At 38.6% G+C, this 13717-nt stretch overlaps 1 protein-coding gene across 1 annotated transcript in view; it reads right to left on the bottom strand.

Moving 5' to 3' along the window:
• The window catches only part of PARG (poly(ADP-ribose) glycohydrolase), a 71977-nt gene that overhangs the window by 49918 nt on the left and 8342 nt on the right, over positions 1-13717 (bottom strand). Inside the window, exons 6-7 of the mRNA XM_028729245.2 lie at positions 11700-11783; positions 6036-6110 (exon numbers count right to left, since the gene is read on the bottom strand). Coding sequence (XP_028585078.2) covers positions 6036-6110; positions 11700-11783 — 159 coding nt within the window. The remainder of the gene's footprint in view (positions 1-6035; positions 6111-11699; positions 11784-13717) is intronic.

The raw sequence follows: 13717 nt of genomic DNA, 5'->3' as shown, positions 1-13717 counted from the left end.
GAACTATGCATCTGGAGTGCAAGTTAGCTAACCCAAGCTAATAACACATTTCAACACATTTGCCTCAAAATATAATCAACTTGTTTCAAGGCAAATTAAGTTACATAAGTATAGGCCAAGAGCTCAGAACTCAAACCACAACCTTAAAACACCTCCTGAATGTTATGTCGATTCCACAAGAGTTACCAAAATTGTGTTATTTTGACTAGAAACCATTCTTATAACCCCAGTAATGCAGACAAGGACCGAGGAAATAGTGACTTGTTTAAATACACCTAGAACCTTAATCGTTAATGTGAGATGTAGCTGGGGGAGTTGCATGCTCCCTTCCCAGTTCTATGCCACAAGGTTGGGAGACTTTATATTCGAATAAACTTAGGAACAGTGTGGTTATCATAATCTACAAGTAGTGAAGTAGCGTGCAAGTTGAAAACCTGCATCTGATTTCAGTATGTGTAGTGAGAGAGTAGGCTGGAGCAGATATAGCATTTAACCAACGCAATGTTGCACCATGTAATATACTCTTGTCTTTCTCACTCCAACCAAATCTCTTATATTGAGCAGAGCATTCCATAGCAGGCACTTGACCTTGTAACTACTAGTAGAAATTAACCCTAAGCTTTACTTCAGTGTTAGATCAAGCAGATCTCAACACTCTGTGGAATCAAGAGGAGTAAAAGAGTAGCCTACATGTCAGACACAAGGCTATTTCTGCATATTATAAAACAAGATATCCATGTCTGGACATCACAGTAAGCCCAAGTTCTTCCATCTGGGGTCTCAGCCAACTTAACCGACAGGAACAAGCCAGCTTGAATCATGGCATCTTAAGCTCTCTTCAGACATTTACAAAAATATCTGAATTATAATCATGAAGTGGGGGCAAGATAAACTGTTTATCACTTCAGTGACAAAAGCAGTAATTTGTGCTCATAAGTGCACAGAGGTACATTAACAATGCTTATTTAGGGCAAGATATTGCTTGTAACAAATATAATATTTCATACATACTGGAAGAAGGACAGAGAGCTCCAGAATTGGTGCGCAGATTTGTTTGAGGTTTTATTAAACTACAACTTTTTTTAATGATTTTGTACGCATCGTGCTTGCTTACCTCAACTAAAGCTCAAAGCTAGCAAGTCTTCATTAGATTATCACACTCAAATGCAGTATCTTAGTAGAACCGGTTGTGTTTTAAGAAACCAACAAAAATACTAAGTAAGTGCTTTCTGAGTATTCAAGTAACTGTTAAATCAACAGTCATTTGTCTGATCTAAATATCTACACAGCACACACACACACAGAGATGGTAAGGGGAAACAGATGCACTGATGTGAGCTTGTAGGAATATAAAGGCTGGCTCCCACAGTGACATACAAGAGGGACCGTTCATATTATCCCTTTCAAGTGTGCATCAGCAAACCGAACAGGGTACAGTCCTCTTTAGTTAGGAGATACAGACAGCCGTATAGGCAAACCTAAGCATTTCTGCTCTGAAAATAGAGCTTCTCACTTTGGCTATATATACAAATTACAACAGAATGAATATCAACAGCAATATCATAGAAAAGGCTGAGCTACAATTCAAGACAAGCATTTAACATCCTGGTCTCTCTTCTTGAAATATACATTATTGACATATTGGGAAAATCCCTATCTACAGTTTTTTTCCAGATGGTCATATTATCCCAGCTGTAGCATGCCAGATGTTTTACGTTTCAGTTCTAATTAAAGCTATTAGTCTGAATAGCTTACAATTTTAGGTGTATGTTTAAGTACATTCAGCTGAGATCCTTTTTAAGTTTCTTACAAGATGTGAAAGTCTGAGAAATAGGTTAATTTTGTCCCATGTTGTCATGTAAGATCAGTCATTTAGTGCTTTTCTAAAAGCCTTCCTCGTCTAATATTATCATGGTTAAATGAAGTCAACCATTCCACACAGACACAAAAGCAACTCACATGCAGACTAGGAAACAGAAATAGGAAGAAGGAAAAGTGCCGTATTCTCTCTTTCCCATCCATAAGTCAATTAAATAGTGGAGAGCATATAGAGAGATTTAACCTCTCTCTACCCATATGTTCTTATCAGAACAGCTGCTGCACAAGATCAGTCTCATAACATCAATGGCCCTTCCCATTGCTTTGCTTTCTGAGAAAAACAAGAAAGGGGTAGAATTTTTTTTTCTCGTAAAAAAAATCAAGGATCTTGAATGTCTCACCCACTGATGCTCCTATCAAACATTCATTTGGAAAGCAAACTGCAGCATTATAAACTTGGCATTTGGTTAAGGGGGCATGTCACAAACTTGAATTGCATATGACCTTAATCTTCTCCTAGTGACTCCCAAGGAACTTTAAGCTCACCCAGTGCTTGTGTAAGGCTACTGTTGGCTCCTTATCACTGTTGACTTATTTCAAGTCAACAATAAATCCTTATGTGTCTCATTAATAGGACCAGCTCTGGGAGCTAAATTAAAATGGAAAGGGATCCTAATAGCATGGAGGCCAAAGGTTCTTCCATCTCTTATTTATGACTAGGGAATAATCAAGGCTGGACTGTGTACATTCATCAGAAAGAATTAACGGGCAACATAGGCCAACAATGATCATTACTTTTGAAAAGCAATACTACTATAAAATAAGATACACCCTTTAAAAAAACCCAACCAGACACTATTCACTTAATGCTGCTCCTTGTGAATAGCAAAAAAAAAAAGGCACTATTTCATTAATTTACCTTTCATTTATATAACTGTTAAACATCAGAGAAGAATGAAAAATAAATCTTTGATTAAAGATACAGGCTTCTAAAAGCATTCATTAGTACTGATGATCTTTATTCTGTAACTTATTGGAAATCTATTACAATTCCTTTGGGAGGAGAAACTGCCAAATTAAGTGAACTGATACATTAGGAATATAAATTATCGGAGTAAATGTTTGAGATTTAATTTAGTGGAACGTGACACAAGTGAGCCATAAAATACAGCTCATTACTTCCAGCAGCAGGTAAAAGGAAAACCAACATTAGCAGATTAGATTGATTGATTGATTGATTGATAAGATGTCATTTTTACTAAAATAGATTATATTCTCATCTTTAGAGGACTCTACTGAAAGAAAATAGCTGCTAGTACATAGCTACAAAATATCTTGCTCAAATGCTAGTGGAAAGGTTTGCACAATGTTATTATTAGTAAGTTCCACAGCAGTTCTCCTGTTTCCTCAAGCAGAAGTACAGATTTGGATTTAGTATCACTTTATCACTCAACATTCTAACAAAGGTATACGTATTACCCTAAGGACAAATATCCTTTTGAGGAGCCACTGCCATCACCAACCTCCTTTCTGCAGTACTGTACACAGGAAGTACCTTAGTTGAATGCGTCTGAGGTGGATTTGTAGTAGACAACACAACTCTAACTCAGTTCTTTACTCTTCACTTCAGACTCCCGTTTCTTATCATAGGCACCTCCATTGTCCACTTACTATTCCTTCACTAAACAGGCTCAAACAATCCAACGGGCCTCAACTGCAACATAGACAAAATTCCATTCCACCCCTACTACTCATACAAAGACCTCCTGGGCACGACCAGAAGATACCTCCTACTACATAAGAGCATCTGTGCCTTCATATATACTTTCCTTGTTTGAGGGCTAACCCCCCACCCAAAAAAATACCCAACCCCCCTCTAGCCCTTCATAGTCTAATTACCTAATAAATTGTGGACACTTTAATTGTGCATGTACACACATACAGAGATTCTGCCACCCTAATGTCCTGATGGATTAGATCCAACATTTATCTAGTCCAGCACCCTATTTCCAACAGTGGCCACAAGCAGGACCAGTGGCACACTGGTCCTCTTCCTTTCATCTTCTCCAGCAACTGATAATTTAGATACTTCTAGGATCAGAAACAGCATGTAACAAACCATGATACTGAGACAAGGAGCCATCAATATCCTTACCTTCCATTAATTTGTATAATTTTCTTCTAAGGCCATCGAAGTTGGTGGGCATCACCATCTCTTGTGGTAGCAAATTCACAATTTAACTAACTGCTGTGCAAAGTGGTTTCTCTTCCTTTCCTGAATCTTCTACCACTCAGCTTCATAATATTCTAATATTTGAAGAGGGAAAGGACTTCTCCTAAACCACTTTTCCCACATAATTGTATACACCTCTAATATGTCCCCCACTTACTCACTTTTTTCTGAATTAAAAAGCCCCAAGCACTAACTTCTACTCATAGGAGAGCTTCAACGGCCCCCTGATCACTGTGGTTTCTCTTTTCTACAATCATATAAACACTAATCACAAGGGCTAGAAACTTCTTCATTTGTATTAAAAACCAAAAAAAGGTAGTAGACAGAAGATAGAAGCTGTCATGGAATCTGGCATTTTGGGGTCACAGTTTATTATCTACAGAATGATCACAGTTACACGGATTTTAAGAATTGTACAGTGGTACTTTACTATTCTCTCTTGTCCCCTGTCCAGCCAGTTCTCTGATTTGAACTATTAGTCTCCCAAGCAAAAGGAAGCTAAGTCTACATGAAACATCTTGCCTTAATAAGAGTAGAAGATGAACAAGTCAAAGCATCAGCTATTGTTGAAGCTCTGTCAGCTTGCAGTATCACTGGGATCAAACTCTGCATTTCACCCCATCTGGCATGTTCAAGTTAATCGGCAATCATCTCCATTTAGTCCCCAAGGAAACTCTATTTCCATTCAATAGCTAGCATGCTCTGGAACTGCAAAGCTTTCGGCAGCTGCCTTGGTAATTAACAGAATACCTCAAAGCTTTTGCAGTACTTAACTCTTATGCATAAGGTCAATTCTCTTTAAAATACATGCCTGAACAGTCAATATAGTTCTTCAGTTTTTGAAGGCTAGACAGAAGTAATTCAAAGCTGTCAGCTAACTGTACAAGGGTTTGTGCATGTGCAAGTATGCAAACAAAAAGATGGTTAAATAGGTCACCACCTTTTCTTCTAGTTTTAATCATTCAAGTAATGTCATGTGACCCAGTAATCATTTGAATGTGTCACTCTAGCTTTACTAAGAAATTTCTAAGAAATTTCAAAATAATTCAAAATAATTTACTATTCTAATAAACCAGAAAACATCACCATTCTCTTTTTACTGAACCCTACTCCCTCTTCTGCAAAGGCCACTGAAACCACATACTACTCTCTTTGGATGACATTCTCAATCCAATCCATCATATTCTTGAACTTCATTTATAAGTGTCTCCTGTATTTAACATTAGTTTAAAATACCCAACTGCATTTTTAATAATAGAAAGGGGAAAGATAGTGGTCACATCCTTCTACTTTTCAGTATTAATGAGTGGAATCAAAAACAAAATGAAATATTTTCAAATAGTACAGCCTCCGTCGTTTCTTGGTTTTGTCCAATTTCACTAACTACTCATTCAGGTGATGGATATTACTGGAGAAATGTGCTATATGTTTAACTGAGACATCACACCAAGTATGGTTTATGCTAACCATAGTTTAAAAAGCAAACTATTGTTTTAGCATCCAAATATAAAACAGGCAAACCATAGTTTAGGACATGTCTGCTTCTGTGTTCCACCATCCCAAAACTGAATTCTCTTCTCAACACCTGGAGGGAAGCAATTGTATTAACTATGACTTGTCAATTCAGACATCACGTTAATCTGAATTTAGTTAAAACTATTACTTGTAAACCCACTTCAAATCATGGTTTCCAATTCTGGTTTGAGGGCCAATCACCCTCAACTATGGTCTGTCAATTAGGAGCTCATGCCAAACCTTACTTAAAACTTATTTAGCTATTATCGGCTACAAAGTCTGAATTGAGCCACAAAGTCTGTTCCCATTGTTCTATCTATAATTATCGCTTCTGCACATGCTTCACTAAGTGCATTCACTTATTTACTGGTTAACATTACAAATAAATTATATTACAATAATGACAAAGAAACAAATAACGACAAAATATATATTTATTTCATTTTCCAATATGAAAAACGCTTGTTACCTTATCACAGAACTCAGTAAGGGCTGTGAAGTCCCATTTCTTGGCATATGCAACATTATATCTGAGTATAGCTTCCTATGAAACAAAAAGTGATAAAAAGGTGATCAGTAGGACAACTTGAATTTTGAGAAATCAGCACCCTCTGCTGGTCCAAGTAGCTCTGGACAATTTTTCAGCAATCCTTAGAAAACATACCCTGTCACAAGAAGATAAAGGAGAAGCAAAATTTCAGCAGACACAGAGTAGCAAGAATGGACCCATTGATCCATTCAGTCCAATGCCTCCCACCCTGGGACAGAATTTCCCAAATTTAATTCATTCCCAGCAAAGGCCAATCCAACCCTTATTCTGGTAAAATCTTACCAATAGTAAGTTCAGAATTTATTTTCTTCAGTTACATACTTTTTACTAACAAAAAAAATTCCTTCCAGTAGCACCTTAAAGACTAACTAAGTTAGTTCTTGGTATGAGCTTTCGTGTGCATGCACACTTCTTCAGATACACATGTATCTGAAGAAGTGTGTGTATCTGAAGAAGTGTGCATGCACACGAAAGCTCATACCAAGAACTAACTTAGTTGGTCTTTAAGGTGCTACTGGAAGGAATTTTTTTTGTTTTGACTATGGCAGACCAACACGGCTACCCATCTGCAACTGATACTTTTTACTGCTATTGATTTTAGTAATGGCACTTATTTTCAAAATCTTTGGTCAGTCTGATTTTCACAATTTGTGCTGATTTCATCTCTTTTTAATTCAGATTTTCTAATTATACACGTAATCATACAGAAAGGCTCTTAAACAGGTTCGTTACCACAGTGCACGCAGAATAGTGTAATCAATACGTGGCGGTATTTCCTTTCCAGAAATTCTCTCCATCTCACCCCCAATAACTTTTTAAATTCCATTAAGTTCAAAATGCAGTCTGGGGATTTAGCATGAGAGCTTTTTAAACAGGGAATGCTGCCAGCCTGCATAAGCTAGTCTCCCCCCCCCCCCCGCCCCAATCCACATTTAGCCTCTGATAAGCTTTTGTGCCAAATCTCCAACCAGCTTTTTATGTTATTTGTTTTCTTTTGTTTGTAACTCTGCTATTTCATGCAAAGAGCTCCAACCAGGTGCCCTGTGACTTGGGAACCAATTCTCCTTGGGTTACAGCCAAGGTGGGAACTGTATGTATTAAAACCTCAATGGTCATCATAACCCAGATTCTGCTCGGACATAAAAATGTCATACCAGAGACTCAGACCTATGTCACTGTCTATTACACTGCTCCCCAATTTTCTTAACTCCCACTATCTCTGCAACATGTCCCTAAGGGTCACTCTTTCGACCCTTTTGAATGAGAACATGAAGTGACCATCTGTTACATTGTGATAGGAATTTTGGGGTCTCAGATATATGTTAAATGTTCATAAGCGTACCAACCAAGCAAAACCATTTTGATTCCCAAACTGAGCAAATGTTTTCTCTGCAAGGTCAAAGTGGGAAACCTCCCCATTGTCTCTTTCCTCACAAATCCTTTTAAGATTTAAGACTTAAGATATGAATAGGGTGTGAGCCTGTGACCTGGCCCTGGAACTAACTATTTATCATTACAAAAGACTGGCCAGGCTCTCCAGGGTATCCAATCAAGTAACCTGCCAGACAGGAGAAAAACAACATTCAAATTTTCTGTGATATAGGTATGATGTATCTGGGGGGGGGGGGTGATCTTAGGTTACACCCCTTCTGTGATGTATGTATGATGTATGGAGGGGTGGTCTTGAGCTCCAGGGCAGGGAATTTAAAATGTCTATATAAGTCCTTGCGTGCCATTGTTCTGGGTTCCTCCTCCCTTCTGTGTGTGGTGAGGGAGGACCCTGTTGCAACAGATCAATAAAGATCAGGCTTACAAGCTGCTTTGCTTCTCAATATTTTCTGGTTGGCCTCTGTTATTTTCTCCTACCAAAGGGAACCTACGTAAGGACTCTATATGGGCTCTTGGATACCCCATAAGGGGAAAAGGGCAGATTTTTGTTTACAACAACATAGAGGTTCCTCAGGCAAGATGGGGAAAAAATGCTGACAAAGTATACTATGCAATGCAATAGCATACAGACTGTCCAATAAAACAGTCTATTTGTACTAATCATTCTCAAAGTGCAGCACAGCAATATTTCACTGTGCTATCTTTCATGCAGTAGGATCTTGCAAAATTGATGGATGTTCATTTAACTGTGAAGCATGTAGTCATTCATTTGAGTTCCACTTCATCAACATCTTGAACCACCTACCCCTTTTCTAGCAACTGTATCAAGATGGGGTCAGACAGTTATTTCTATAGATGACAGGATAGGAATACAATCATAAATGGAAGGATGCCAGACTGCCTTACAGAGATGTTAGCACAGGTGTGATCAATTTCAATTTTCAAGCCTCTTTTTATCTTCTGTCCTGCAAACTCAGGCCACCACCAACCTTGATAGCAGGTTTAATTATTTTGCTTTATTGTCATTGGTAGGCACCTAAGAAACACTGAAAACCCCATAATTCAACACCACTTGCATTACAAAAGACCTTGAGCTACAATAATAATTGTGTCCCATTTAGAAAAGGTATTTTTTCTATATTGGTAGTACATGAATAAGGATGCAAGGCAACTTTGAGTAGAATGAGCTTCTGTCATATAGGCAAAATTATCAAGTTACTTTTTATTCTTTACATATTACTAAAGCATTAGCGTCACAACACTAACAGAACTACTCATTCATATAAGAACTGATCAGGTATTACATTTCTTTGCCTTCCCAGAAGATTGTGCTGAAACAACCATTTAGGCATTTTGAAATCAATTATTGGAGGGTTATTGGGCTGGGAGGGTTATTGGCTTGTTGTTTTTATTTCGATTATATATTTTGTAGTTTTGTGTTCTGGTTTTATTCTGTGAGCCGCCCTGAGACCTCCAGGTATAGGGCAGTATATACATTCAATAAACAAATATTTACTATTGTATCACACAAACCAACTTAAATTTGTCTACACCAATTCTGGCTGCAGGGCAGAATGCAACGGAATATGATGCTGCCACCTTGCTGAAGCTAAACATGTATGGGTCTTGGAAGCTCAAATTAAGAATACTTAAAGGAAAAAACAATTTTTTCCATGAGGATTATCAGCTTTAAATTCCACCATAATGGATTACACATTCCAGCATCAAGAACCACACATTGCCATAAAAAACAAAGAGAGAACATGCTGTAATTATAAGCACATACTCTACACACCCAGTTTCTGTTTTTTCCAACAAAAGAAGTATACTGACATACATACGGACAGCAGCACCTACAGGAAATTTATTTAATATACTTTCAGTGATTTTGACCAGTTTGGCTTTCTGAACATGTTCTTAAAAAAGAATCTACCCAAGCTTATGTACACCTTCCAGTTAAAGGTAAAGGTACCCCTGACCGTTAGGTCTAGTTGTGGACGACTCTGGAGTTGCACGCTCATCTCGCTCTATAGGCCAAGGGAGCCAGCGTTTGTCCGCAGACAGCTTCCGGGTCATGTGGCTAGCATGAGTAAGCAGCTTCTGGCGAACCAGAGCAGCGCACGGAAGCCATTTACCTTCCCGCCGGAGCGGTACCTATTTATAGTGGTACCTCTGGATGCGAATGGGATCTGTTCCGGAGCCCCGTTCGCATCCTGAAGCAAACACAACCTGTGTCTGCGCATGCTGCGATTCGCTGTGTCTGCACATGCACATGACGTCATTTTGAGCGTCTGCGCATGTGCGAGCGGCGAAACCCGGAAGTAACGCATTCTGTTACTTCTGGATCGCCGCAGAGCGCAACCCGAAAATGCTCAACCCGATGCTACTTTAACCTGAGGTATGACTGTATCTATTTGCACTTGACGTGCTTTTGAACTGCTAACACCTTCCAGTTACTTTGTACTAACTCAATAATTTCCTGGTTCAAAAGGCAGCTGGGCAATTGCTGCTAATACATAGTGGTTTATGTGAAACAACAAGTTATTTGCAAGTATTAGATTTTCCAGTTTCTAAATAGCCTAATATTTTTAGGAGGTAAGAAACCTCTGCACAAAGTGACTATTCTCCGCAGATCAGCATAAACATTTCACTGCTCTCTCTATATGTCACTGTTTTCCATTTAACTGGTGGGTCACATCCTGACCTAAGGTGGGTTGTATTGTGATGTCATACCACTTTTATTATTATGCTTTTAAGACAAAGAGAGGCCAGTATTCCTTTACTTTTCATAGTTGTATAGAGGATGGAATTTCAACTATAGCATTTCTCACTACCTGCCAAAATTTCTTCTTCTATACAACACTGGAGGTAAAAGATTTTTGTCCTTTGCATCTGGAAAAAAGAAGAAAAAAAGATGGACATGTATAATAAAATATTCAACATGTCTCCCCTGTTGCAGATAAGACCTAGGTATGAAAAGGAGATTGCTAATTAATATAGATATTGAAAAGAGATATTTCATTCAGTTAAAAGACAAATGAAGCATGACAGCAGTTGTGGGCTTGTTTTGGCTTAGATTGCTGTGACACAGGAACAGTATTCTAGCTAAAAAGGACAAAAAGGAAGCTGAATCTAACTCATAGTTCTAATCAGGCTTTTTTCCACTGGAACTCACCAGAACCCAGTTCCAGCACCTTTCAGATGGGCGCCATTGCCATTATAAGAGAACTCACAGTGCCATTATAAGAACTCATGGTGAGTTCTGGCACCTCTTTTTTTTTTTCTTAGAAAAAAAGCACTGGTTCAATGCTTTTGCAGGTTCAGAAAGTCAACTGGTTGAATTGCTCTACAGGAATTAAAAGTGCTATTGACAGGATCTGTTTATTTTTAAAACCATTGAACTGAAATTTAGTATTTAAAAGTATTTTTCATGGATACTGGTGCCAAGCATTTTATTCATTCTAATGTAAAGAGATATTATTTTTAAAAATACTATATAATCAGACCACACAATTCTACTTGTCATGCATCTGATGCAACTGTAAATAGTAGCCCTAAAAGGTGATTGAGTTGAAAGATAAGAAATATCATTGTACTTTTCACCTGTTCTTAAACAACCTGTTTGGAGGAAACTAGCAGAGGTATATTTGCTCAGTTTTAGAATTTTCCCAAAGAGTCCCAAAGTTTTGATTTTGTTAAGCCACCCAAATCACAGGCTGTGTGTACCTTGCCAGTTGCCAAGATAGGAGGAAATGGTAGCATATCTGATGGTTTGGGTAATCAACAGTTCAAACATGTCACCTCTCCAAATCACGAAGTCAACTGGCTATCCTCACGCTTTGGGGAGTGCAAAAATGTAACCATACTAAATCAGGTCATCCACTCTCTAATACTGTTAAGTGGAAACTTCCAACATTTCCAATTTTCTTACTATGGCAATAGGTAGAAATCTCTTTGATGAAACCATTATTTCAAACTGGCTTTCAAACCAGTTTGTCAGCTCTGATATAATAATAAGTTATGGTTAGGCAAAACTGAAGAGAAAGTTTCCAAATTCCTCTTAGCCACAGTGCCGGAGGAGGAAAGGGGACCTACCTGCATATGTTGGTTCACATCATGCTAAATTATGGTTTAGCATGACAACCAAATGCAGCCAATTATTTTTTTAGAAAGCATAGTGTTTTTCCGCCTTACCTTCAAATCACGGGAGCTGGTGAACTTCTTAAGCAGTGAAGTCTGGATCAATTCCCATCGACTCCCAGCAGTTCTTTCACCATTCTTAAGAAAGAAAATAATATTTAAGATTCAGCTTAGAAAATTATATTCAGGCTCACAACTAACATGAAAATAATAGTGAATTGGAATAGAATGACTGCCTACTTGGTAATTGTGTCACAATTATGGAGGAAAAGAGGAGAGATCTATTGGTTCAGTTTTAGAATTCACAGGAGTCCATAAACTGAAATTTGATACGGTAGCCAACAATTTTTATTTTCGTTAGCTAGTGGGTATACTATAGATGCACTTCTTAGTACATGCAAAGTGTCTTACCCTTTGGCCTGAGCAAATACAGCCTACTGCTCACACAGAATTCAGGATGAAGACGTACAGGGCAAATGGAATACCTCCCCTAAAAGCCTGACTCTCTCAAACGCTCGTTCCAAAAATTAAGACTGCACTCATCTCTCTAGGAGCTGTACATAATTAAGACTCCCACTTTGCAAAATGCAACCCTTGTTTTCCCCTCAACTCTAACTCAGCAGCAATTCATAATTAATATTGTCTCACACAGACCTTTCCAACTTTCCTGCCATAGGAAGATTCATACAATCGTAGAGTTGGAAGGGATACCAAGGGTCATCTAGTCCAACCCCCTGCAATGCAGGAATATCTGCTAAAGCATCCATGACACATGGCCATCTAACCTCTGCTTAAAATCCTCCAAGGAAGAGTCCACAACCTCCAAAGGGAGACTGTTCCATGGCTGAACAGCTCTTACTGTTCTTCACTCTTTACACCAGGGGTAGGCACCCTAAGACCCGGGGGCCGGATGCGGCCAATCACCTTCTCAATCCAGCACGCGGATGGTCTGTGAACCAGTGTGTTCCCCTGCTTTACACACATCCCCCAACACAAAGCTTTATTTATTTCGAGAAACAATACAATATGTTTTCATGGCTAAAAAGACAAGTAGTGAATACCATCCTTTTTCCCACAAAACAAAAAATAAAGTCCACTCCAGGTTTTTCTGCGGAAGGCCCTTTCCTATAGCAGCTACAGATAGCTTTTTCTTCAATCAACCTTGGAAGAACAATGCTGAAGGGATTGGTGGAAAATGTCTAATTTCATCCCTCCTCCGGAGGAAAAATTGAGGCCAGTTACAAGTGGACTCTGGTACCTGAAGAAGAGCTGAGGGACTGGCGTTCGACTCTGGTAAGGTGGGGGCAAAGAAGAGAGCTGCAGACATAGGTAAGCACAGAAGCAAGAACAAGGACTGAGGAAAATAAAATGCTGTAGCTAGTTCCCATTCAGTCAGTGAGTCAGATGACCATGGGGAGATGTGGTGGAATTAGTGATTCAGCAGCAGAAGTTGATCTGACATCATAGTTTAGCTATTAATAGGGAAAATGCCAGCATGTTTAAACAAACAAAAACAAAGGGGGGTATCAGGAGAGGAGACTAAACACTAATTATAGCATTAAATTATTGGTCACCATGGTATCAATGTTTGCGGACTCTTGAAACGCTTGGCTTTCACACATTTTTTCTGAAAGCTGTACAAGTACACTCAAGTTGGCTCTAAAGTAAGGTAAAGTGACTCTTCCAAAGGTCAGGTATATCAAACAACTCCATACTCAGCATTTTTTAGTCTTTGTGGACTCTAGAAAAATAAACTGTATATAATTCAGAATGAAAACAAAGGTCTTCCATAAAGCAAAATACTATGATTATATGGTGTCTTTGTCCTTATGCTTAGTGAAGTCATTTAGCAGCAGATTCAGGAAGGACAAAAAGGAAGTTCTTCTTCACATGCCACATAACTAATCAAGGACTTCACTATCAACAAAACGTGGAGATTTCCAGTAGCTTAATCAAATTAATGGGGAACCGTCCACTATATACAGAAGCAAGTTTGCTGAATATCATACACTAGCGACAAAGGGGGAGTATCAATCTCATGTCCTGCTTTTCGAAGGAATCAAACTGGCCAC

This window comes from Podarcis muralis, chromosome 6 (genome assembly GCF_964188315.1).
Source record: "Podarcis muralis chromosome 6, rPodMur119.hap1.1, whole genome shotgun sequence".
Lineage (NCBI taxonomy): Eukaryota > Metazoa > Chordata > Lepidosauria > Squamata > Lacertidae > Podarcis > Podarcis muralis.
Note: the sequence above shows the minus strand (reverse complement) of the source record. Positions and strands in the feature narration are given on the sequence as shown.